A 26,600-nucleotide genomic window follows, 5' to 3' on the forward strand; every position below is an offset into this window, starting at 1 on the left:
ACAAGGGGCTCATAAATGCAAACCCCGTTTTACAGATGAGGTAACCGAGGCACGGAGAAATGACGTGACTTACCCAACTCATTCTTCTGAGCCTAAGGATTGACCAGGAGGCAGGGGTTTTAGGTGGGATGGGGACTGTAAGCTTCTCCATTAGATTGTGAACTCCTGTGGACAGAGATCATGTCCAACAGCTCTATTGTCCTCTCCTAAGCGCTTAGTATGATGCCGTGCACACAGTAAATACTCAATAAATACCACTCTTTGATTGACTCGGTTACCCCCATGCTTGAGAGTCTTTTTTTATACTCAAAAATCTGTCATGGTAGTAGTAACCGTTTTTATTAAGTGCTAATCAATCAATCAATCGTATTTATTGAGCGCTTACTGTGTGCAGAGCACTGTACTAAGCGCATAGAGTTGGGAATTAGACTCGGACTCAACCCGCGAAGAGCTCACAAACTCTGTTTTCCTCAGCATTTCTAGTTATCTTTGACATCGTGCTTGGTATCTGTATTTTCCTTCGGTATTCTTTCAGGCCGCCTGACTAGTTGAACGTTATTTCACTGTCCCTGTGAAATAACGCCTGGTTTCTAGGGGATTGGGAAATTCAGAATGGCAAAATGTCCCATTCCCTGCCTTCAAGGAACGAATACCCTAATGGGGGCCTAGCATGAAAAACAGAATGGCCTAGTGGATGGTGCACGGGCCTGTGGGAGTCAGAGGGACCTGGGTTCTAATCTTGGGCAAGTCAGTTCACTGTTTTGTGCCTCAGTGTCCTCATCTGTAAAATGGGGATTGAGACTGTGAGTCCTAAGAGGGACAGGGACTGTGTACAACTTCATTAGCTTGGGCTTGTACTAAGCCTAGGGCTTAGTACAGTGCCTGGCACATAGTAAGCGCTTAACATGTACCGAAAAAAAAAAATAAAATTTAAAAAAGCAGAATAATATTTACAACTAGTGTGTCAAGATGATCTGACCAAGGCTGTAAACAGAATTTATAGGACATTATGGGAGAAGAAGTTTACTTGCAGCACGGAAATGAAAACCCTTTTCTCCTAGAAAAGCAGAGAAGCAGCTTGGCTCGGTGGAAAGAGCCCGGGCTTTGGAATCAGAGGTCATGGGTTCAAATCCTGGCTCCGCCAATTGTCAGCTGTGTGACTTTGGACAAGTCACTTCACTTCTCTGTGCCTCAAAAATGGGGATTAAGACTGTGAGCCCCCCCATGGGATAACCTGATCACCTTGTAACCTCCCCAGCGCTTTGCATATAGTAAGCACTTAATAAATGCCATCATTAGTATTCTCCTATTTGGGGGGAAACTGGAACCATTTTCAAGCTTTCAAAATATTTTGTCAGCTTTTACGTGTTTTTTCATTGTGTTTTTCTGTGCCCTGCTCTGCCCTGGCAGGGATTGGAAATCCAAGTACTGGAAAATACTTGAATGGGGTATTTCTGGCCTAGACAAAACCAGGAAGTTGGGGAAATCTGGCAAAAGTTTCTTGATTTTGAAAGTTGATTCCTCAACTCTAGTTTCTGATAGATATTCAGATATTGAATTGGTCCTTGAGCCTTTACGATATTGTCCCTGTTGCTAGCATGAAGAGGGCTGTTGATTACTTCACCGTGCTCTCCTAATTCCTCCTGACCTGTTTATGCTTCTGGCTCTTCAACTTTCTAGGCCAAGAGGGTCCAATTTCAGGATGTTGAATTGCCATTTGCTATCCTTAGCAAATTTTAGATTGTCCATCAAATCAACCGTTGCTTCTCCTGAACTGATCTCTCTCCAAAACTGTACATTTTCAGCATAGGATGCTCTCATTCTTTCATAGTATCTCATCTATTCAGTCGAATTTATTGAGCGCTTACTGTGTACAGAGCACTGTACTAAGTGCTTGGGAAGTACAAGTTGGCAACACATAGAGATTGTCCCCTACCCAAAAATGGACTCACAGTCTAGAAGTATTTCAGTTGTCCACGTATACAATGGCGAAAGAACCGTTTAAGTCATCAGCATGGGGGTTTATAAAAGGGACATGAAAGTTGAACACAGAGGGGCAAAAAGCAAAAAAAAAATTACCATGTAGGCCGGCATCTTAAAATAAAGAGTGTTTTTTTAGTGGTATTTATTAAGCACTTACTCTGCGTCAAAAACCGTTCTAAGTGCTGGGTAGCTACGAAGTAATCGGATCTAATACTGTCCCTGTCCCACATGGGGCTCCCAGCCGAAGTAGGAGGGAGAGCAGCTGTTGAATCCCCATTTTGCAGCTGAGGAGACTGAGGCACCGAGAAGTTAAGTGACTTGCCCAATGATATAGAGAAGGTAAGTGGTGGAGCCAGGTTTAGAAGGTCCTCTGGCTCCCAGGCCCGAACTTTATCCATCAGACCTTGCTGTTTGCCTTTGTTTGTGTAGAGATCTCTACGGTTTCCTTAGTTTTAAATGTTGTAGTGGAGTGAGTACAGATATTACTAGCACCTCTTGAAATCTACCCCTTCCCACCTATGCTTCCAGCCCAATCCCCTCGCACCTTATTAAAATACTTCCCCTCTCCCTTCTTCCCTCCCTGCCTGCCATCTTCAACTACTCATTCTCCCATGGCGCCTTCCCCACGCTTTCAAACATGCCTATGTATCCCTTATCCTAAAAAAAACCCTCCCTTGAGCCCATAATACCCTCAGCCCATCTCCCTCTCACGGTTCCCCTCCACATTCTTTGAGCGAGTTGCCTACACCCCCTGCCTCCACTTCCTCTCCTCCAATTCTCTTCCTCACCCCCTGCATTCTGGCTTCCTCCTCCTTCACTCCACAATAACTCCCTCTCTGAAGTCACAGGTGACCTCCTTCTTACAGATCAGATGGCTTCAGCTCCAACCTAATACCCCTCAGTTGCCTTCCGTGGACCACTCCATTCTCCCGGAAGCATTTTCTAACCTTAACTTCACTGTCGATGCCTTCTCCTGGTTCCCCCTCTGCCTCTCTGGCTCCTCCTTCTCTGTCTCTTTCGCCAGCTCCTCCTCTGCCTCCCTTCCTTTCTCTTCTCTATGTACTCCTGTCCCCATGGAAACTAATTCACTCCCATAGCTTCGACTACCCGTCTCACGCAGCTGATTCCCAAATCCACCTCTACCGCTAGACCTCTCGTGGTCTGTGCTGTCTCGCATCTCCTTCTGCCTACAGGACATCTCTTCTTGGATGTCCTGCCGACACCTCTAACTTAACTTGAACACAACAGAACTCTTCGTCTTCCCACCCAAGCCCTGTCCTCCCACCGACTTCCTCATCACCGCAGACAACGCTACCATCTTCTCGGTCTCACAAGCCTGCAACCTTGGCATTATCTGTGACTCATCTTTCTCGTTCAGCCCACATATTCAGTCTGTCACCAAATCCTGTTGGTTCTTCCTTCATAACATCAATTGAATTGATAGAAGCATCTCCTTTCTCTCTACCTCAGCTTCTCCCATGCTGGCCCAAGCTCTCTTAATATCCCTCTTTCTTGACTACTGCATCAGTCTCTCCCAACCCCAGTCTATACCTCACTCTGCTGCCTGGATCATTTTTTTTAATCCTCTCTCCCCCACTAGACTGTAAGCTCTTTGAGGTCAGGAATCATGTCTATCAACTCTGTTATATCGTACTCTCCCGTGTACTTAGTTCAGTGCTCTGCCCACATTAGGCGCTCAAAAAATGCCATTGATTGATTGGTTGATTAGTATTTGACAAACTGTATTTGTCTCCAGGTTTTCCAGAAACGAATGGCCGAGTCAGGTTGTCTTACTGAAGGAGAAATGGCACTCATCTTTGTGAACTGGAAAGAGCTCATTATGTCAAACACAAAGTTGCTCAAGTGAGTAATCTGTGCCCAGCATTTAATTTCCCCTTCAGAATCTGGTCATTTTAGGTAAGGCAGAGGAGGGTCAGGGAATGGGGCAAAGAGGACAGGGAGAGAAGAAAAAGGGATAAGGGCAAAGGGGGGTCATGGGAGAAGTGGGAAAAAGAGGAAAGAGGGCTCTAAGGGAGGAAAGAGACCAGAGCCTCTTAAACATCAGACTTTTGGGGAGATAAAAATCTCATCTGCTGACCTCTGACCTCTTGTCCGCACGCTCCCTCTTGCCTGGAATTCCCTCCTCCTTTGTATCTAACAGACCACCACTCTCCTTATCTTCAAAATCTTACAGATTTTCAGTTCGCCCTCCCTTCTGCATCACATCTGAAAAACCCAGAAAGGGTGGCAAGACAGACCCTCAAATTTTGCTACTGTCCTGCTGAAATCAAAAAACATCCTCCTCTAGACTGTAAACTTGTTGTGGGCAGAGAATGTGTCTGTTTATTGTTGCATTGTACTCCCCCAAGTGCTTAGTACAATGCTCTGCGCATAGTAAGCACTCAATAAATACAATCGAATGAATGAATGAATAAATCTGATCATCATTCTGTAAAATGAAAGCTTCGGGGTTTTGTTTCATAATTATTAATCCTAATAGTAATAGTACTGATACTGATCATGGCGTTTGTTAAGCCCTGGGGTAGGTATAAGATAATCAGATCACTGTCTCTGTCCTAAATGGGCTCACAATGTAAGCTTACCACCGTTTTACAGATGAGGAAACTGAGGCCCAGAGAAGTGATTTACCCAAGGTCCTACACAGCAGGCCAGAGGCAGAGCTGGGATTGGAACCCAAGTTTCCTGAATCCCCAGTCCCATGTTTTTTTCTTCTAAGTCATGCTTTCTGCTGATCTAAAGGAACTTCATTCTCATTTCCCATTTCCTTAACCTCTATTTTTGATAAATAAAACACCCAGAAGCAACAAAATGTTAGTGTTACTTGTTTAAAAAATAATGAGTCTGGTCTGAGACAAATTGGTTTCGCATTTGGTTCTGTAAAAGACTGAATGGAAAAATACAGCGTGCTATAAAAGGCAGGCACTCGGTCAAAAACAACTATCATTTCTTAATAACAGCAACAGTCTGGCTGAAGCAAATAATAATAATAATTGTATTTGTTAAATGTGTTCTATGTGTCAAGCACTGTTCCAAACGCTGGGGTAGAGACAAGATAATCAGGTTGAACCTGAAGTTCGAGGTCTGTAGAGAAACCACTACTGCCATTAAATGCGTAACCAGTTGGTTAACAATTTTTACAAGTGCCTTCATTTAATTTTAAGGTGGTAAACAATGAGAAGTTGCCAAAACGTGGTTTCATTCAATCATGCCAGAATCTAGTTTCATTGAAATTGGGGAAGGCTCCCTGTTCACTTTCTGCAGCAGTTGCTGTATGTGTTCTGTCCTAGTCTATCCTTCCTCCTTAGTGGCTGTGGGCATCTGCTTCAAATGAGAATTTCTGTTGTAAAACCTGATCCGTAACGTAGTCCCCTAGTCACTGCACTCTCCCTTCAGGCAAAGTACAAAACATTGTCTTTAGGAGCAATTCAGATGAGCTCCTTCCTCTCACCCCCCCGCCCCCCGGGAGCTTTCTGAAATTTATAGAGGGGGGATGAAGTGAGTCGGCAGCCTCTCCTGTTGGTCCCGTGTCTTTTCAGCCTCTCCGTCCCATCTCCCTTCACCTGGCTCTTCCCTCTCTCCTCCGTCCCCACACAAACCTCAGCCACTGAGATCCCGGTCCCAGCTCCTCCTGCTTCTCCCGGGCAGAGCCCTGAGGAAATTGCCTGACACACAGTAAGCACTTAACAAAATCACTGTCCGCTGCAGGGCGAGGCGATTCGGGATGGATCATTATCGGTGTGATATTTTTTAAATATCGGGTGTACATTAAGTGATAAGGTAGCTACAAGCTAGTCATATCAGGCACCAAACCAATCCCAAAGTGGGCTCGCAGTCTTGGAGGGAGAGCCTCATTCCCACAAACGTTTCACAAAAGAATCCTCAGGCGAAGCCAATATCATCATCATCATCATCATCATCATCAATCGTATTTATTGAGCTCTTACTATGTGCAGAGCACTGTACTAAGCGCTTGGGAAGTACAAATTGGCAACATATAGAGACAGTCCCTACCCAACAGTGGGCTCACAGTCTAAAAGGGGGAGACAGAGAACAAAACCAAACATACGAACAAAATAAAATACAGTATCTTGTATAGCCAAGAATTCTAAAATGAAAACTGAAGCACATTTCCATGAAACTTTCTGAGTGGCATAAAAATGTTTATTGTCAGTCTGTTTCGGAGAATTTCATGCTTTCGCTACATGGGAACAAGGAAGGGGGATAGATTGCTTTTGACCCCAGGTAGGCTGATAGAAGCCACACCTGAAACTCCTTTTTTTTTTTTAAATAGCATTCGTTAAGCACTTACTATGTGCCAGGCACTGTTCTAAGCGCAGGGGTAGATACGAGGTAAATTAGGTTGGACACAATCCATGTCCCACGTGGGGCTCGGAGTCTTAATCCCCGTTTTACAGATGAGGTAACTGAGGCCCAGAGAAGTGATGGTTGTGACTTGCCCAAGGTCACACAGCAGACGAGCGGGGAAGCCGGGATTAGAACCCAAGTCCTTCTGACTCGCAGGCCATGCCCTTTCCACTAAGCCATGCTGCTGCTTGAGGAACGTACCCTGGAGGATTGCTACCCAAGTCAAAGTTTTGTGGGTTCACGCACAAATCCAGGCAGAGAAATAAGAAACATTGGTTTTTTGGGGGGTTGTTGTTTTTTTCCTAGAGCTTTGCGCGTGCGGAAGAAAACGGGGGGAGAGAAAATGCCCGTACAGATGATCGGGGACATCCTGGCTGCAGAGCTGTCTCACATGCAGGCCTACATCCGATTCTGCAGCTGTCAGCTCAGTGGAGCAACCTTGCTGCAGCAGAAAACCGATGAAGAAGCAGAGTTTAAAGAATTCTTAAAGGTACCGTACCCCGGGAGCCATCTCGTTGGAGCGTTGCAGTGTCAGTTCCCTTCTCCTTCCAAATCGACGGCTAGGATTTCAGCTACCTCTGGCCAGCCGCAAGTTTTACCAATCCCCAAAGTCCCTACATACATTCATCCCACTTTTGCCAACGCCTCCCTCCTCACGCCCCCTCCTCTGTTTCTCCAAAAGTCACCAATTAATGAATCAATCGGTCGTATTTATTGAGCGCTTAATGTGAGCAGAGCACTGTACTAAGCGCTTGGGAGAGTACAAGAAGCAGCGTGGCTCAGTGGATAGAGCACGGGCTTTGGAGTCAGAGGTCATGGGTTCAAATCCCGGCTCTGCCAATTGTCAGCTGTGTGACTTTGGGCAAGTCGCTTCTCTGTGCCTCAGTTCCCTCACCTGTAAAATGGGGATTAAGACTGTGAGCCCCCCGTGGGACAACCTGATCACCTTGTAACCTCCCCAGCGCTTAGTGCTTTGCACATTTTAAGTGCTTAATAATTTCCATTATTATTATTATTATTACAATATGAAAGAGTTGGGAGACACATTCCCTGCACTGGGGTTCATTTATCTTGTTTATATCACTGGGCCAGAAGAACGTGAAGAACTGGTCACGGTAACCACGTTCAAAACCGAGCACCCAGAGAAACCTTCAAAGAGAAGATAGAAAGGAGAGTCCCGGTTTATCCCTTCCTTTAAAAACAACACGACTTCATTTCCTACCGCTCATGTATCGTGGGCTCTGAGCGTTCGGACTTGCTAATAAGCATTCCCCGTTTATAGCCTCATTTAAAAGCAAACAAATCCAAGATTGGCAGTGTAAGAGCTTGTTTTGTAAATCAAGACGATCCCTCTCTGTCTTCCTCTGAACTAAATTTTTCATCCCCCTTCCCGTATGCTGGTGGACCAGATTTTTGATTGTAAAAGAGTGGGGGGTCTGACCTTGAGCCCACCCTCCCTCCTCAGCCCTTCGGGGCCAGGGTGGGCTGCTCCAGAAATAGCAGCCAGGGGAGGACACCTGGTATATATACCAAGGGGTATACATACAGGGAGCTAAACCAAAGACCCTTTTACAGCCTTAGTTTCTTGACCACCCAGACCCTTTGATCTCCATAAAGGAACAGTGAGTCCCGGCTGGGTGGCGATCATTTTTCCTTTCTTCGATTAGCGATGTCATAACCCGTATGACACCCAGTAAGCGCTCAGTAACTACGACTGAATGAATAACCCTGTGAAATCTCCGGATTATACCGTAGAAACTGGCCTCTGACCCTCGCTGTAAAGGAATGCCGCTCTCCAGCTTCTTGCTGAAACCTATGCAGAGAATTACCCGCTATCCGCTTCTCATTAAAAGTGTAAGTACGTACGTGTGTGATGAAGTACCCGTTCTTTAAGCCGTAAAGATGGAATGGTATATATGTTTGTACATATTTATTACTCTATTTATTTTACTTGTACATATCTATTCTATTTATTTTATTTTGTTAGTATGTTTGGTTTTGTTCTCTGTCTCCCCCTTTCAGACTGTGAGGCCACTGTTGGGTAGGGACTGTCTCTAGATGTTGCCAACTTGTACTTCCCAAGCGCTTAGTACAGTGCTCTGCACACAGTAAGCGCTCAATAAATACGATTGATTGATTGATTGATTGGTGGGCCAGGAGAATGTGCTGTATCATGTGCTATATGCCTTCCTGGCTTCCCTTCCCAGATCTTCCGCTGACTTGCTTTGTGGCCTAGGGAAAAAAAAAATAGAGTATATTTTTCTACCCAGGGAAGGCGTTGATAATAACTCTACCTTTCTCTTAGGTGGTTAATTAAGGATTTTGTGTGGGGGAGCGGGGAGGGCGGGGGTTGGCATTGAGATGTTTCGTTGAAAGGCTCTGCACTAGAATGATATTGTGAAGAGAGAGCCGAGAGCCGTGGGGAGAAATGAATAACTAGAAATACGTGGGAGGCAGCATGGCCTAGTGGATGGAGCAAGGGCCCGGGAGGTAGAAGGACCTGGGTTCTAATCCCGGCTCCACCGCTTGTGGGCTGTGTGACCTTGGGCAAGTCACTTTACTTCTCCGGGCTTCAGTTGCTTCATCTGTAAAATGACTGTGAGCCCCATGTGGGACAAGGACTGTGTTCAACTTGTTTAGCTTGTATCCACCCCAGTGCTCAGTACATAGTAAGCGCTGAACAAATGCCATTTAAAACAAAAAAAGAAGTGTGCCATGGAGCTTAGCACCAAGAGGTGGGCAGTGGGTGACCGTTTCTGTCCTACGATTTTATACGCATATTTTTGTAGAGGAAATATTGCCATAGTGGCGGGGGTGGGGGGGGGGCACTGTTTTTCCGTGTAAACATCTGTTTTGTGGTGTGATTAAAACCCACCTCCCTGTCCATCACCAGATTCTAGAAAACACACCGGAAAATCACGTAGACCATTCTTCCCTGAAACTTGCCCTGGAACGGGCAGAGGAGCTGTGCTCTCAGGTCAACGAGGGAGTGCGCGAGAAAGAAAACTCGGAACGCCTCGAGTGGGCCCAGGCCCACGTCCAGTGCGAAGGCCTTGCTGAGGTAACCGAGGGCGAGCCTGGCCTCCTCCTAGACAGTTCCCTCACCCGGGAAATCCGTTCCACCACGGGAGTGACTTTGGAGGCGGGAAGCCTCAGGAATCAGTCGATCCATCGGTGATATTTAGGGAGAGCTTACTCCGTTCACAGCACTGTGCTAAGCACTTGGGAGAACCCGACGCAGCAGAAGGAACAGACTCGTTCCCTGCCTACGAGGAGCTGGCAGTCTAGAGGAGTTTAGAGAAGCAGCGTGGCTCAGTGGAAAGAGCCCGGGCTTTGGAGTCAGAGGCCGTGGGTTCAAATCCCGGCTCCGCCACTTGTCGGCCGTGTGACGTTGGGCAAGTCACTTCACTTCTCTGGGCCTCAGTTCCCTCATCTGGAAAATGGGGATGAAGACCGTGAGCCCCTCGTGGGACGACCTGCTTACCTTGTATCTACCCCGGCGCTTAGAACAGTGCTTTGCACATAGTAAGAGCTTAACAAATACCAACATTATTATTATTATTATTATTATTAGAGGAGGGAGGCTAATGCAGGGCTTTTGGGGAAGCAGCATGGTGTAGAGAATCAATCAATCAATCGTATTTATTGAGGGCTTACTGTGTGCAGAGCACTGTACTAAGCGCTTGGGAAGTACAAGTCGGCAACACATAGAGACAGTCCCTACCCAACAGCGGGCTCACAGTCTAGAATAGGGAGACAGAGAACAAAACCAAACATACGAACAAAATAAATAGAATAGATATGTACAAGTAAGATAAATAGAGTAATAAATATGTACAAACATATATACATATGTACAGGTGCTGTGGGGAAGGGAAGGAGGTAAGATGGGGGGAAGCAGCGTGGCTCAGTGGAAAGAGACCGGGCTTTGGAGTCAGGGGTCATGGGTTCAAATCCCGGCTCCACCAGTTGTCAGCCGTGTGACCTTGGGCAAGTCACTTAACTTCTCTGTGCCTCAGTGACCTCATCTGTAAAATGGGGATTAAGACTGTGAGCCCCCCATGGGACAACCTGAGCACCTTGTAACCTCCTCCCCAGCACTTAGAACAGTGCTTTGCACATAGTAAGCACTTAATAAATGCCATCATTATTATTATTGGCGGAGAGAACACGGGCCTGGGGGTCAGAAGGTCATGGCTTCTAATCCCGGCTCCGTCACATGTCTTCTGGGTGACCTTGGGCAAGTTACTTCACTTCTGTGCCTCAGTTCCCTCCTCTCTAAAATGGGGATTGAGACTGTGAGCCCTATGTGGGACAGGGACTGTGTCCAACCCCATTTGCTTGTGTCCACCCCAAGCACTTAATACAGTGCTTGGCACATAGTAAGCGCTTACCAAATACAGTTATTATTATAACATGAAATGTTGCTTCATACAGTCAAGAGGGGAGTCTATTAAGGATGATATTAGCCCCAGTGGTCACTTTGTTGTGACTACGTCAAAACTACGTCCCTTAGGTCGACTTAAACTCTCTGAGCAACATTCTCCCTTTCTGTAAAAAAGAGCGGAGTGGGTCTTGATAAGTCAGATTCTGTTTCTGTCATTACATTGGACGGATAGTCTATTGTGCCGATATATCCTTCCATAATTCAGTAATTAAGAAGAATTGGGAGGCAGTAATGAAGAAGGATTAAAAAGGACAGGAGGCAGCGTGGTCGAGAGGAAAGACCACAAGCCTGGGAGGCAGAGGACCTGAGTGCCAATCCTGGCTCCACCAGTTTCCTGCTTCCTTTAACTTCTCTGTGCCTCAGTTACCGCATCTGTGAAATGGGGATTAAAGCCGCCTCCCTCCGATTTAGACCGTGAGCGCCGTGTGGGGCAGGGACGGCGTCTAACGTGATTTTCTTGTACCTCCCTCCGCGCGTAGAACGGTGCTTGACACATATTAAGCCCTGAACAAATCCCACAAAAATCCCAGAATTGCAGTCGTTTGATATAGAATTAAAAAATGACGGGAGGCTCTAGTTTACATCTGGTTCCCTCTTGAAGAAAACCCATTTCAATCATTTCACCCACCGAAAGAACAAGACTTTCTGAGGGCATTAAACGTATCGCTAGAAAATCCAACCGATATTTGATGTACTTTGTCTCGTAGCAACTCATTTTCAACTCACTCACCAACTGCCTGGGACCCCGGAAGCTCTTGCACAGCGGAAAGCTGTACAAGACGAAGAGCAATAAGGAATTGTATGGATTCCTCTTCAACGATTTTCTGCTTCTTACCTACATGGTCAAGCAGTTTGCAGTTTCTTCGGGCTCTGAGAAACTTTTTAGCTCCAAATCCAACTCCCAGTTTAAAATGTACAAAACGGTGAGTAATTTGTTGTACAACGGCAACAACATCAGGGAACCGTACGTCGCCGTGGGATGTCTCCGTAATGTCTGCGCCTCCCACCATTCATATCATCATCATCATCAGTCGTGTTTATTGAGCGCCTGCTATGTGCAGAGCACTGTACTAAGCGCTTGGGAAGTACAGATTGGCAACATATAGAGACAGTCCCTACCCAACGTTGGGCTCACAGTCTAGAAGGGGGAGACAGAGAACAAAACCAAGCATACTAACAAAATAAAATAAATAGATATATAAATAAATAAATATAAATTTTATGTAATTATATATATAAATATATATATAATATAAATATATAAATATAAATAAATAAATAAAGATAAATAAATAAATAAATAGATATGTGGGCTGGGAGCGGAGTAAATCTCTTCCCTTCCTCCAGCCGAATTATCCCCATTTTCCAAGTATTTCCTCAGGTTTTCTGGTAAAATGGGCATGGGGACAGGTGAAACCCTGTCATTTCTGTGTCTTCTAATAAGCCTGCTTCTTCGGCCGCCTTCCTGTGGGAAAAGGGGAAAGCAGGGTCCTATAAACAAGCACTGCCACTGTCGGTGGGGGTTTAAGCGGGGCAGGGCCAAGTGTAGTATTGGGATAAATTCCCCTCCTGCATATCCAGCCCGAACTGGGAGTTCCCAGAAGCAGGGTAGGAACCGGTCGGAAAGAACCGGAATTCGGCGGGTCGGGGTTATGCCTGGATGGACGGGAGAACGTGAGGGGAAATCAAGAGAAACAGGATGGCCTAGCAGAAAGACTACGGGCCGGGAGTCCGAGGCCCTGGGTTCTAATCCCGACTGCGCCACTTGTCTGCTGCATCGTCACTTCACTTCTCTGTGCCTCAGTTACCTCATCTGCAGAATGGGGATTCAGTCCCCGTTCTCCCTCATGGGAGCCCCGTGTGGAGCCTGACTGTCTCGTATCTACCCCAGCAGTCAGGACAGAGCTTGGCAAATAGCGCTTACCAAATACCACAATTAGATGATCATTATTATCAGGGGAGAGGGAGACTGGGAAATGTACGTCAGGACGCTTGGAAGGACCCAGCTCGGTAGCTCTGGGGAGTGACCACTACAGTTTATCACTGAGTCCGGGGATGAGAGGTCATTGGTCATTGTACATACTTATTACTCTATTTATTTATTTATTTTACTTGTACATATCTATTCTATTTATTTTATTTTGTTAGTATGGTTTTGTTCTCTGTCTCCCCCTTTTAGACTGTGAGCCCGCTGTTGGGTAGGGACTGTTGCCAACTTGGACTTCTCAAGAGCTTAGTACAGTTCTCTGCACACAGTAAGCGCTCAATAAATACGATTGATGATGGCCAAGCGACGTGGGACAGTGATGCGGCTCCGTGTTTATGCTTATTACAATGTTCATTACAAATGTTTATTATAAAGTTATCCGCTCTCCTTCGGTAAAGGATATTGCCATTACTATCATTATTGTATTTGTTAAGCGCTTACTCTGTGTCAAGGACCGTTCCAAGTGCTGAGGTAGATCAGGTTAATCAGGTCAGACACAGTCCCGACCCCACATGGACGGGCTGGGGAGAACAAGTAGTGAATCCCATTTTGCAGAAGAGGAAACTGAGGCACAGAGAAGTTAAGTGACTTGCCCAAGGGCACCCAGCAGGCAACTGGCAGAGCCAGGGCTGGAACCTTGGTCCTCTGACCCTGAGGCCCATGGTCTTTCCACTAGGCCATGCCGCTTCTTAGCTGCCCTTCGGAACAAAATTTCAATAATGAGCTTTTGGTATCTCTTGAGCATTTACTATGTGTACGGTGCTGTACTAAGTGCTTGGGCGAGGACAGTACAGCAGAATTAGCAGACACATTCCCTGACCACAAGTTTACAGAATAATACACATCCCAAAGAATCCAAGATGTCAGATTATAAACTCCTCGGGCGCATGGGATTAGTTCTGTGCTCTGCACACTCATAAACGCTGTTGATAATGACAAGAAATCAACAAGTTTTGCATCTCTACCTTTCCCCGCTGGTAAAAATCATCCACTTCAACACGTTACGTGTCTGCGTAGTTTCTGGGATCTTTTGCAGAGAAGCAGAATGGCTTAGTGGAAAGGGCACAGGCTTGGGAATCAGACGATGTGGGTTCCAATCCTGGCTCCTCCACTTGTCTGCTGTGTGACCTTGGGCAGGCCACTTCACTTCTCTGTGCCTCAGTTATCTGTAAAATGAGGGTTAAGACTGTGAACCGTATGTGGGACAACCTGATTACCTTGTATCTACCCCAGTGCTCGGCACATAGTAAGCGCTTAACAAATACCATCATCATCATCATCAGATCTGAAATCTGTATTTTGGGGCCCATCAACCTAGATAAGGGGCTTTGGTGTTTAAGGGAAGTGACTTCTTATAGCTCATGACCCCAAATTCTGTTGTGGCCACAATCCTTCCAGCCTATTTTCCTGAACGAAGTCTTGGTCAAACTACCAACAGACCCTTCCAGTGATGAGCCTATCTTCCACATCTCCCACATCGACCGAGTCTACACCTTAAGAACAGACAACATTAATGAGAGGTGAGCCCTGACTGCGGAAAACAGAGAATCGTCCCTCCCCAGGGCCGGGGGGGGGACTTGGAGAAGCAAAAACAAGTCAAAGTTTAGTAATGTGAATCAGGTTTAAACTTGGGTGTCGGCACATCGTAAAGGAAGCAGTACGACTTCCTCATATGCCCTTTCAGAAATGTGGTGGGGTGTTTTTTTTCATTTTTCCAGAATTACGTGGACATGGTGGAGAAGCAGCGTGGCTCAGTGGAAAGAGCCCGGGCTTTGGAGTCAGAGGTCATGGGTTCAAATCCCGGCTCCGCCAACTGTCAGCTGTGTGACTTTGGGCAAGTCACTTCACTTCTCTGGGCCTCAGTTCCCTCATCTGGAAAATGGGGATTGAGACCGTGAGCCCCCCTTGGGACAACCTGATCACCTTGTAACCTCCCCAGTGCTTAGAACAGTGCTTTGCACATAGTAAGCGCTTCATAAATGCCATTATTATTATTATTATTATGGTGTCCCATTATAGAGAGGTCTCTGTATGAAACATTTTAATTCAAGTTGTCTCTTGAATGTGTGATCCAGGGGCTAGCCTTCCGACAAAAATAGTCCGTACGTGCAGGACATTTGTTTGAAAAATCATCTTATACATTTCTTCTCTTGAATAACACCTTCATATTCCTGCCGTACTGTCAAGTTTACCCCGCTGCCTTCCCCAGCTCTGTCACAGACGAATACAAGAGATGATAGAAGAATCACCTTCCCTTTTCCAACACCCAGGCTGAGGTTTCCTGAGCCCCCCGTACGTGCCTTGTCTTTCCACAGAATCTACAATTCAAGGGATCGAAAGCCTTTCCCTCTCTAAGCCCAGTCGACTGGGGAAGCTTTCTGCCGTCTAACCCTCCCACCTCCAATCTCTACAGGAATAATGTCTTTTCTGTGTTGAGTCCCTCCTTTCTTAGGTTATTAGTTAGAACCATAAGCTCACGGGTTTAGCTGCAGGCCACGCTGTTAGGAGAAGGGGCTGTTTTTGTTGAAATGGATTTGAATATTAGCAATCCAGATCGTGGTTCGGCCGCCTTTTGGCACGGAAGCGCCAAACGAAATGAAGCTTTCGAGCACTCGGTGTTTCAAGAGCCATAATAGTTATGGCCCCCACCTGACAATCAATCAATCATATTTATTGAGCGCTATGTGCAGAGCACTGTACTAAGCACTTGGGAAGTACAAATTGACAGCATATACAGACATTCCATCTTGCTGTACGCCGCACAACAACGTCATAGCGCAACCTGTTGCGGCCCACGGGGGACGGGAAAAAGGAGGGGGTGAGCAGAAAGCGGGGGAGAAGGGGGAAGGGTGGCCCAACAGTTAGCCCAGACTCCGGCTCTATCAGTGCTCACGTGGGCTGTTCTTCCCTCCCAGTGTGCGTCTTGAGGAAGTGGTCCCCTGCCCAGCTCAGCTGGACCGCCGTGGCCAGGATGCCGCTCGCGGCTGGTCACTTGGTGGTCCGAGGGACTGAAAGCCACTCTCGCTTCCCCTGCCACCCGGGGAGGCCTGGGGTTGCCAGCTTGGCTCCTCTTTGGCCTGCGGGAGTGGGCCAGACCAACGCCCAGCTGGCCAGCCGCGTGCATATTTGCCTTGGGAGCAAAGTTAACGGCCCCCTCCTCACGCTGCCCACATTCAGTTCCAAGAAGAGCCACGTCTGATGCTCACGCCGGGACCTCGCCACCCCTGCTAAAGATAATCAGATCAAAAATGGAGCAATATAAAGGAAGAACTCTGACTTCGGAACCGGGGGGGTTTAGCGGAAATGACTAAAAGGGAAGAGAGTTTCCTTTTCCCTCCACCCTAACCAAGAACATTCGTTCATTCAGAGGCATTTATGGAGCCCTTACTATGTGCAGTTAATCATCAATGGTATTTAGTGAGCGCTCACTCTGTGCAGATCACTGTACTAAGCACTTGGGAGAGTACAATTCTGCGGAATTAGCAGACACGTCACCTGCCCGCAGAGGAGTTGAGCGGCGGCCGTGGCCACGCCGATTTGGAAGAACTGATGACTTTAGACATTTGAACCCAAGAGTGTCATTCGGTGACAAAAGGACATAAATATCTATTTAGTATAGAGCTCTGCACGTAGTAAGCGCTCAGTAAATACCCTCCATTGATTGACTGATAAGTATTTAACTCTTGCAGGACAGCCTGGGTCCAGAAAATTAAAGGTGCGTCTGAGCAGTACATTGAGACAGAGAAGAAAAAACGCGAAAAAGCTTACCAAGGTACCAACTGCAAAAACTGGGGTGTTTAATGTTGGTGTTTCCTGACTGCTGAAAGTGACCAAAGAGGGACTGACTTTCAGGTAGCTCAGAGAAAAATGTAACTGCATTTCCTGCCCCACCCCATCTCACTAACTCTGAGATCATTCAGAAACAGTTTGGCCTAATGGGTAGAGCACGGGCCTGGAAGTTAGAAGAACTTCTAACTTCTTCTGCTGTGGGACCTTGGACAAGTCACTTCACTTCTCCGGGCCCCAGTTCCCTCATCCTGTCGCTCTCCTACTTGGACTGTGAGCCCCATATGGGACCTGATTAACGTTTCTCTACCCCAGTGTTGAGAACAGTGCTTGACACAGAGTAACCACCTCGTAAATATCATCATTATGATTATTATTATTAAGTCGCTATGGATCAGAGACGACTCAACAGCGTAAGAAAAATTATTATTAGTGAAGCCTTAAAAAAGCCCACCTAGGATTCAAACTCGAAAGGCATCCGAAGGGTGCTGGGGAACGAAATTTGTTTTCTATTCCTAAGTATTTTGGATGTGAAAAACATCATGGCCAATCCCACCCTCAGGAATGCAGGTATAATCCTAATGCACGAGATTTCTCCAGCTAAATATTGACTAAAACGAGACAGACAGTAGCAGCTGCCTTCCATCCCTTTGCCACCCTTATTTATGCAGCCCCAATTCTCCCTTTTGCAGCTCGCTCTCAAAAGACTTCGGGAATAGGACGCCTGATGGTCCACGTTATTGAAGCAACAGAATTAAAAGCCTGTAAACCCAATGGTAAAAACTTTACTTGAATCTTAGCTCAAGTCATTTATATTTGCTTTATCTGTTTCCTTGCCAACGCTTTTCTTGACCGCCCTCTCCCCCGCTTCCACCCCCGCAGCTGCACTCTAATTTATCACTTCACCTCTCCCTGAATATGTCCTTGCTAATGCCACTAGCAAAAACCTCCTGGCTTCTTCAGTGGTTCCCTTCTGGACACCTACAAGGTTTGGTCGCCTCCTGGCTTCTTCAGTGGTTCCCTTCTGGACACCTACAAGGTTTGGTCGGTGACATACTTTCTGTCCCCTCTCTGTTTTTCTCTTCTCCAACTGGTCGTGCTGACCCAACCTCCACCCAGTTGGGGACACCGCTGTTGGCTCAGCCAGAAGCCAGCTACTCTCCTCGCCCGCTCTCACTCCCCACGGGGCTCAAGTGGTTCCACTCATCAGGTATTCACAGATGACTTCCCACTGAACCATGCCAGGGTCTGTTCCTATTCCCTCTGTACATGTTCTTCCCCAGTGCTTAGTATGGTGCTCTGCACACACTAAGTGCTTTTACTACTGAGGTCTCCCAACCTCATCTGACCATCTTGTGTCTCCTATTGACGCCAGCAGTTCTCCATGTGAATGTTCCTTCAGCACCTAAAGCGAAGCAGATTTAAAACTGAGAGCTCTCTGTCTTTCCCCCTAAAGCCAGCTCCATTTCGTCCACTAGCTCCTCTACTTTCCCAATTCCCTAGATAAACGGGAATCATACCCTCTTCTCTCCCGCACAGTCTCATGCATTGGTTACAGAAGTAGCTTCTTCCTCAGCCTCTCCATTCTCCTCCCCTCCCCGTCCCCAGCATTACACTGGGCGGGGATGGTGTCCACCAACTGTAGCGTATCACACTCCCCCGAGCGTTCAGTGCAGCGTTCTGCGCACAGTAAGTAACCGCTGATTGAACGATTGATTAATTGAAGGGCGGTCTGCTTCAAGCTCTGTCTTAACGCTGGCTTTCAAAATCTTCCAATGGCTCCGTTGGCCTAGCAAATCAAATTAAGCCACCCAGCTTTCCGGAAAAAGTGCTCCGGGTAGAGCGCGCGCAGCAGAAATAGGGAATGTCCTTCTGACAACGTGTGACTGTCTGGATTCAGCGGGACGAGGGGTCGGAAGCAGCGTCTGAGAGCACACGCACGGTGCGTCAGACGCGCAGCGAGTGCCGTGCCGTGACTTTTCTTTAACCGGGGGTTCTGCGAGGACGCACTGCCCACGTTAGAGGAACCTGGGCGGATTCCTAATCGAGAACTTCCAAGAGCTCTCTACCAACTGGTGCCCCGCCATCTCCCTGCCCTCAGCCCCCACCGTGCCCTGGACTCCTTGCCCACCAAACCGCCTCCGCATTTTCCTCATCAGCTCCTGCTTCTGAGCTTGAGCCTGTGTTGTCCCCAAACCTGAACTCTTCTCCCTGTTATACTAGACTGGGAGCTCCGTGTGGGACAAGGACTCCGGCCAACCTGATTAATTAGAACGGTGCCTGACATATAGTAAGCGCTTAAAAAATGCCATCATTACCTTTGCCTTGAAGCCTTCCCGCCTGACTCCAGTCACTTCCGTCAACCCTGAAAGTGTCTCGATGAATATCTGTTTGGCCAGAAATGTACCTTTTTAATATTCTTTTATGGTTTGACTTATTCTCCCTCTCAGGGCATTGAGGGCAGAGACCTTGTCTTCTAGTTCCTTTGGAATCCCCCAAAGCAGCTGAGTGTGCTGTAAACAGTAGGAGCTTGAGTAGGATTCAATCAGTCAGTGGTTTTTATTGAGCGATTAATGCGTGCAGAGCATTGGATTAAGCAGTTCGGAGAGTACACTACAACAGAGAAGTGTAGTGGACGTAGTCAAAGGAAATGAGGTGGAATTAATGTGCTTTCATAAAGCATATCAAGTGGCCTGAATTCATCTAATGCCTTGGTTGCTCCCTGCCTTTCGGTCTGTAAAATAACACCTTGAATTTGTCAAGTTTTGCCGGTCATCAAGTGCCGTAGATTATAGCACGCTTCACAGACGGTCAGTCAAGCCATGGTATTTACTGAGCGCTTACTGTGAGCAGAGCACTTACTACGCGCTTGGGAGAGTTCACCACAAGAGAATTGGTAGACAGGTTCCCCGCCCACAGTGAGCTTCCATTCTCAAGAGGGAGACAAGACTTGGATATAAATGATCGATAAAATAAAGTGGCTCAATGGAAAGAGCATGGGCTTTGGAGTCAGAAGTCATGGGTTCAAATCCCGGCTCCGCCAACTGTCAGCTGGGTGACTTTGGGCAAGTCACTTAACTTCTCTGTGCCTCAGTTACCTCATCGGTAAAATGGGGATTAAAACTGTGAGCCCCCCATGGGACAACCTGATCACCTTTGTAGCCTCCCCAGTGCTCAGAACAGTGCTTTGCACATAGTAAGTGCTTAACAAATACCATTATTATTATTATTATTATTATAAAGGAATGCATGCTTTTCTTGTGTTTTGTTTAGGGAAAAGCAATCCATACTGTGAAATCAGCATGGGGTCCCAGAGCTACACTACGAGAACCCTTCAGGACACGTTAAATCCGAAGTGGAATTTTAACTGCCAGTTCTTCATTAAGGATCTTTATCAGGACGTGTTGTGCCTCACCATGTTTGACCGGGACCAGTTCTCACCCGACGGTAAAATGGACCTCGCTCTTGGCTTCGGGCCTAGAGACTCTCCTACTGTTTAGCCTGCGTATGCTGTTTTCCCAGCCACGGTCTCCCAATCCTCATTCCCATTCCTCAGAAGGATGGGCTACCGGGGAATCCTAACTTAGAAATGGAAGTCACCTCGCGCCATTCTCCCGGCCGAACTTGTACTCTCTCTCACACATAGGCAAGGAAAAACTCACCTAATTTAAACCAGTCAGTGTGAAAGCACCAACAAAGGTGAATCATCAGGGATTCACGATAATTAAAATCCACCAGTTGATTGAACTAAAATGTTTCTGGAGAAGGACTAGGGCTTATTTTTTTTTTATGATATTTGTTAAGTGCTTACTGTTATAAGCACTGGGGTAGATAAAAGTTTATCAAGTTGGATACAGTCCCTGTCCCACATGGGGCTCACAGCCTAAGTAGGAGGGAGCAGGATTCAATCCCCGTTTTCAGTTGAGGAAACTGAGGCACAGAGAAGTTACATGACGTTCCCAAGGTCACACAGCAGAGAAATGGCGGAGCCAGCGTTAGAACCCAGGTCCTCTGTCTCCCAGGCTCATGCTCTTTCCATTAGGCCGCACTGCTACTCAATTTGACCATTGGCGGCCTACGTTTAGGACCGTGGGTTTACATTTTTTATTTTTGAGGTAAACACGGGTGGAGCGATTCCCCACCAAATCCCCTCTGAAACAGGGCGTCCGCCCGTTGTAAAATGAATATCTCCGTGAGGTAAAAGGAAGACCAGTGAAATGACAAAAGCGCGCAGTACGTGCAGCCCTGGTCACCCTTCCTCTTGTGTGTCCTGAGGAAGATCCCTTAAACAGCGCAGCTCTGGTTTCCTCAGCACCAAAAGGAAATCATTCTGCCCACCCCCATACTCCTTCAGAGCTGTACGGGAAGAGCAAGAGGTTAGATTACGTTTTCATTTCCCACCTCCTTTCTCCTCCAGGTCGTAAGCTCTTCGCGGGCAGGGAACGGGTCTCCCGACTCTGTTGTACCGTCCTCTCCCAATCACTCAGTACAGTGCTCTGCACACAATCAATCTATCAATCAATCGTATTTATTGAGCGCTTACTATGTGCAGAGCACTGTACTACGCGCTTGGGAAGTACAGACACAGTAAGCGCTTAATAAATACGGCTGAACGAATGAATGACCGCACACAGTAAGCGCTCAGGAAATACCACTGGGTGATAAAATCATCCCCCGGATCCTCCTCTGCAGCGTCTTGGGGAGCGGAGCGGAAGCGGACCTCTTCTAACCTTGTTGATGTTGACCCGACAGATTTCTTAGGTCGAACGGAGGTCCCGCTGGCCAAAATCCGGACGGAGCAAGAGAGCAAGGGCCCTACCACCCGGCGACTGCTGCTCCACGAGGTTCCCACGGGGGAAGTTTGGGTCCGCTTCGACCTGCAGCTCTTTGAGCCGAGAACGGTGACCTGAAGCCGGGCCGGCTTCCTGGCCGGAAACCGAAAATCGCACAGAACAGAGTTCGCCCAAGGCTGAGCGGGAGTTCCGCACCAACTGGTTCGAATTCCAGTTGGCAATCTATGCAAACGTGGACGTGACTGTCTAGGAAGAAGCCCAGTGCCTTTTATTCACGATAGCTACTCTCTCGAACCGTTCGGGTGCCAGTATTCCCGCGTTCAGGGCCATCAAAAGTATTAAGTAGGAATGCGGCATCCGAACAACTGGATACGAGTGTTACCACTCTCGGGCGTTACACTGAGGAATGGTTCGGTTGAAAGCTGACCGCATTCCATCTGAAATGTGATATCTACTGGAATTGTACCTTCTCAGGATGTTAATTTGGGGGGTGGGGAGGCAGGGTCAAATGCTAGAGGCCTTAGCACTTAAGGAGTCTCCTAAAATTCTGCTATATTGTATATTCTGTCAAGACACCTACTGCACTGAAGGGAAAACTGAAACTGGACAGCTTTCGTTCAGTCACGTTTCGGTAAATCATTCTCCGCAGAGACAATGTGGTTTAAAAGAACAGGGGAGAATCGCAATTCCCTGAAAATACTGTGACCTCCAACGGTGCGGAAAATAGTTTTCAGTTCGAAGTTTCCTACGTGTAAATTATACGTGTAAAGTCCTTGGTCTGAAGAGTTCCATAGGAAATGCCCCTTGAAGATCTGTCATCGCCAACTGTACAGAAAAAGAAAAAATATAAAGTTTATGAATGGTAGCCTGGCTTCAGCTCTCGACTGATTTCCGCCAACTTGAGGTCTTCAGTACAGAAAAGGGAAAGGAAGCGGTATGAGCTGCTTGGTTTTCGAGAGTAACTGGTGCAGTGGATGATCACATAAATAATAATAATAATTGTGGTATTTATGTGCCAGGCACTGTATTATAAATCACGATAAATCAATGCCTCCTAGATTTATAGAACTGAACTAAACATAGGAAGTCTAGCCTTAGCAAAACTTTATGCAGGTGGGCTAAAACTCATCATCTCCCTTTTCAGATTGAAGCATGAACTTTTCCCCCATTCTGTGGGTGGATCGCCTCAGATGGTAATACAAACTGAAGCTCAATTCCAAACCATATAATGCACTTTAGCTGCCTCATTAGATGCTCTAGAAAGGTATGTGGTCACTATTTCTTCCTCCATAGAAATAAGCGAAACCTTGACCGTGGTTTGAGAGATTTCAGATGTCTCACGCAATTCGTAGGTTTTAACTCAACTTGTCCTCAAGAAACAGTCATAATAATTGTGGTATTTATGAAGTCTCACTGTACTCCAAGTGCTGCGCCAAACACTGGGGTCTCCGGACTCACTGTGCTAAACGCTGGGGTATTCGGACTCATATCCTAAGTCTGTGCTTTTTCCATTAGGCTTCTTTGCTTCTCAGAAATCTGGGTCAAAAGTACTGGCTCATGAGACAAATTGGGATTAAGGGTTTAGTTACAATGGGCGGTCGATTTTTCTTAGTAGGCCTGTCAGTCAACTTCATGTCTGATTGCCTCAATCAATCTGTCAATCAGAGGAATGTACTGAGTGCTTACTGTGCGCAGAGCCCTGTATTAAGTGTTTGGGAGAGTGAGTACGACGGAGTTGGTAAACAGGTTCCCTTGCCCACGACAAGGTTACGGTCTAGAGAGGAAGACAGACATTACTATAAATGAATTATATGGATGGTGTACGCAGGTGCTGTGGAGCGGAAGGTGGGATGGATATGAAGTGCTTAAATGGTAATAATAATAATAATGGTGGTATTTGTTAAGCGCTTATTAGGTGCCATGCACTGTTCTAAGCACTGGTGTAGGTACAAGGTCATCAGGTTGTCCCAGGTGGGGCGCACAGTCTTCATCCCCATTTTACAGATGAGGTCACCGAGGCCCAGAGAAGTTTAGGGACTTGCCCGAAGTCACACAGCTGGCAAGTGGTACCTACCCAAGTGCAGCCCGCATCCAATTTACAAATCCCCTGTCGCTTCTCGCCTTCAGGACATCTTCACTTCGACGTTCAGCTGGCATCTCAAACTCCACATATCTAAAACCAAACTTCTTCATCTTCCCCCCGCATTGTAAGCTCTGTTATACTGTGTGCTCACGAGTGCTTAGTACAGTGCTCTGCACGCAGTAAGCAATTCATATGATTGATTGATTGATTAAATCCATGCCTTCTCCTAACTTTCCCATCTCTGTCGATGACACCACCATTCTCTGTCCCAGAACCCTGCAAATTTGGTGCCCTCCTCAACCCCTCAACATCTTTCCGCTCTCACTTTCAGTCCACTCCCAGATCTTGTTACGCACCATTTCTGGATCGGCCTATCCCTCTCTCCCAAAATTGCTACCAGTCTGGTCCAGGCTCTTGTCAAATTTCTCTTTTTATTTTACAGTATTTCTTGAATGCATGCTATATGTGAGGCACTGAACTAAGCGCTAAGGTGGAAACAAGCTAATCAGGTTGGACCCAATCCACACAGTCTTAATCCCCATTTTACAGATGAGGGAATTGAGACACAGAGAAGTGAAGTCTCATAGCAGACAAGTGGCAGAGCCTGGATTAGAACCCAGGACCTTATGATCCCCTGGCCCTTGCTGGGTCCACTAGGACATGCCGATTCTTACTAGGCCACCCTGCTATAATTAGTATATTAATAACTGTGCTATTTGTTAAGTGCTTGCTATGGGTCAAGTGCTGAATTAAGCTCTGGGGTAAATACAAGATAATCAGGTTGCAGACGGGGTTCACAGTCCAAGTAGGAGGGATAACAATTATTGAATCTCCGCTGTGCAGATGAGGGAACTGAGACCCCGAGGAGTGAGGGATAACAATTATTGACTCTCCACTGTGCAGATGAGGGAACTGAGACCCAGAGGAGTGACTTGTCCAAGGTCACACAGCAGGTAAGTGGTGGAGCCGCGATTAGTACCCACTTGGCTCCCGGGCCCGTACTCTTTCCTCTAGGCCACGCAGCTTTCCATTCTCACATCGAGAGCAGAATATTGTGTCAGCCTACTCTCTGACTGCCTTCCCTCTAGCCTCGCCCCCCACCCTTTAATGCTTCCCTTGGCTTCAAGAATCACCTCCCTCGAACTGTCACTCAGAGTCTACCTCGGAAATCTCCATTAGCTTCCCATTTCCCTCCACATCAAGCGCAGCCCCCCACCCTCCCCAGGACCAGACTTGGGGGATGTACTTCTTGCTGACGGCGGCGAGGAGGAGGTGAATTGAACGTTAGGGACGTCAGTTTGCCTCCATGCTTGCCAGGGCCATGGGAGAGGGGAACCTCAGGCAGCCAAGTGCACGGGCGATGCCAGAGGAAGCGGGAGGAGAGGAAATGAGGACTTGGAAAAGGTGTCTTGAAGCAAAAGTGCTTTTAACAGGCTTGCAACATAATCCAGCAACTCAATCATTCGAGAAGATGACTGTGCCTCAGAAGCCCACACCCAAGAGCACGTGCGAACGATTAGAAACCACCTGACGACGGAATCAGCCTTGGATAACGGGCTCGTGATCAATCTGAAGAAAACCGAGGTGATGCAGCAGCCTGCATCAGGAAAGCCCCTCTCAGGGTCGCACCTGGAGAGTTTCCAGTACTCTACCAGTCTCGGCTACGGGAGGGAGAGTCGAGCAGAGACCGTACCCCTTCCATTCCTAGCTTGGCCGGTGGCTAGTGAGCGGACGGCCATCTGCTACAAGCCAAAACTCACCCATGCTGGGCAGCAGCGGCGGCATGGGAGAGTGTCGAGCACGGAGACTCGAGTTTACTGCGCGGAAGGAGGCAGCGGTAAACCGCTTCTGTATTTTTACTATGGATCCACTACCAGAATGTGGTAGATCCACTACCAGAAGTACAGTGCTCTGCACACGGTAAGTGCTCAATAAATACGATTGATGATGATGCTGATGAGAACGACTGCAGATGGAGAGCGGGGCGTTCTGGGAGAGAGGTGTCCGCGGTGTCGCTACGGGTCGGAAACGACTCGACGGCATTAGACAAGCACCGGGAAAGCCAAACAAACCACCGGAACCCGGCATCTGTCTGTCCACAGCTAAATGCTGCCACAGGATTCTGTTCGCGAGCCAGTGCGCCGACCAGTGATGCGACGATAGGTAAGGAGGTAGAAAAACCGAACCATGAAGGACAATCCGCCCTTTGGGAGTCAAACAAAGTGTGGCGGCAGGGGAGCGTTAAGCTCCAGACCAAACCAAAGGTCTATAGGGCCATTTCTCATCACCATCGTTATCATCGATGGTATTTATTGAGCGCTTCCTGCGTGCAGAGCACTGAACTGAGCACACGGGAGAGCCGCAAATGACTGCTTGAGCACGCCCTGGGACCGACTCTTTATGGTCCTGGTAAATCCTGAGAGGCATGGGGGCAGAAGAATCAATCAGTCGTATTTATTGAGCGCTTACTGTGTGCAGAGCACTGTACTAAGCACTTGAAGTGGAGGAGGAGAGCAGCTGAGGCCTCCCCACCAGCAGTCTATACCTCCCCGCGGACCCTTCCGCAGCCGGGGGCGAAGGGAACACAGTACGAAAAGACCCTGGGAACTCACAGTCTTGCATCTCGGTCCGCTCCTCTCTTGGCATCATCATGAAGCAGCATGGCCTAGTAGATGGAGTCAGCGGGTCACGGGTTCCAATCCTGCTCCGCCACTTGTCCGCTGGGTCGCCTTGGGCAAGTCACTTCACTTCTCAGTTCCCTCATCTGTAAAATGGGGATTAAGACTGTGATCCCCATGCGGGACGGGGACTGTGCCCAACCTAATTTGCTTGTATCCACCCCAGCGCTTAATACAGTGCCTGGGACTTAGTAAGCGCTTAACAAATACCCTTGTTATTGAGCAGTTACTACGTGCAGGGATGGCACTGCAGGAATGCCCTCCCTCCACACATCTGCCAAGCTAGCTCTCTTCCTCCCTTCAAAGCCCTACTGAGAGCTCACCTCCTCCAGGAGGCCTTCCCAGACTGAGCCTCCTTTTTCCTCTCCTCCTCCCTATCACCCCCCTGGCCCTACCTCCTTCCCCTCCCTACAGCAGTTACATATATTTGTACAGATTTATTACTCTATTTATTTTC

At 47.5% G+C, this 26,600-nt stretch overlaps 2 protein-coding genes, 1 long non-coding RNA gene and 1 other non-coding gene across 7 annotated transcripts in view; 3 read left to right on the forward strand and 1 right to left on the reverse strand.

The window, feature by feature from the left end:
* ITSN2 (intersectin 2) overlaps positions 1-22,247 on the forward strand; it is a 140,968-nt gene extending 118,721 nt beyond the window's left edge. For both annotated transcript variants that reach the window (XM_038751015.1, XM_038751016.1), the window contains 10 exons: positions 3,740-3,846; positions 6,676-6,859; positions 8,125-8,223; positions 9,263-9,430; positions 11,524-11,739; positions 14,202-14,323; positions 16,493-16,575; positions 17,282-17,365; positions 19,863-20,036; positions 21,342-22,247. In XM_038751015.1, the coding sequence (XP_038606943.1) occupies positions 3,740-3,846; positions 6,676-6,859; positions 8,125-8,223; positions 9,263-9,430; positions 11,524-11,739; positions 14,202-14,323; positions 16,493-16,575; positions 17,282-17,365; positions 19,863-20,036; positions 21,342-21,499 (1,395 nt within the window). In that variant the 3' untranslated portion in view covers positions 21,500-22,247. The remainder of the gene's footprint in view (positions 1-3,739; positions 3,847-6,675; positions 6,860-8,124; positions 8,224-9,262; positions 9,431-11,523; positions 11,740-14,201; positions 14,324-16,492; positions 16,576-17,281; positions 17,366-19,862; positions 20,037-21,341) is intronic.
* On the reverse strand, positions 21,626-26,230 carry LOC119932137. Its single transcript, XR_005452286.1, has 2 exons — positions 26,078-26,230; positions 21,626-22,207 (listed from the first exon to the last, which is right to left on the reverse strand). It is a non-coding gene; the product is annotated as an uncharacterized LOC119932137 (long non-coding RNA).
* Positions 25,077-25,215, forward strand: LOC119932653. Its single transcript, XR_005452396.1, has one exon. It is a non-coding gene; the product is annotated as a small nucleolar RNA SNORA7 (small nucleolar RNA).
* The window catches only part of TP53I3 (tumor protein p53 inducible protein 3), a 41,573-nt gene continuing 40,337 nt past the window's right edge, over positions 25,365-26,600 (forward strand). The window contains exon 1 of one of the 3 annotated variants that reach the window (XM_038751025.1): positions 25,365-25,385. The gene's annotated coding sequence lies outside the window, so the exon portion shown is untranslated. Of the gene's footprint in view, positions 25,386-25,548; positions 25,629-26,600 lie in introns of those variants that run through there. The other 2 variants (XM_038751023.1, XM_038751022.1) reach the window with 2 other exon arrangements.

The sequence above is a fragment of the Tachyglossus aculeatus genome, chromosome 9 (assembly GCF_015852505.1).
Source record: "Tachyglossus aculeatus isolate mTacAcu1 chromosome 9, mTacAcu1.pri, whole genome shotgun sequence".
Taxonomy (NCBI): domain Eukaryota; kingdom Metazoa; phylum Chordata; class Mammalia; order Monotremata; family Tachyglossidae; genus Tachyglossus; species Tachyglossus aculeatus.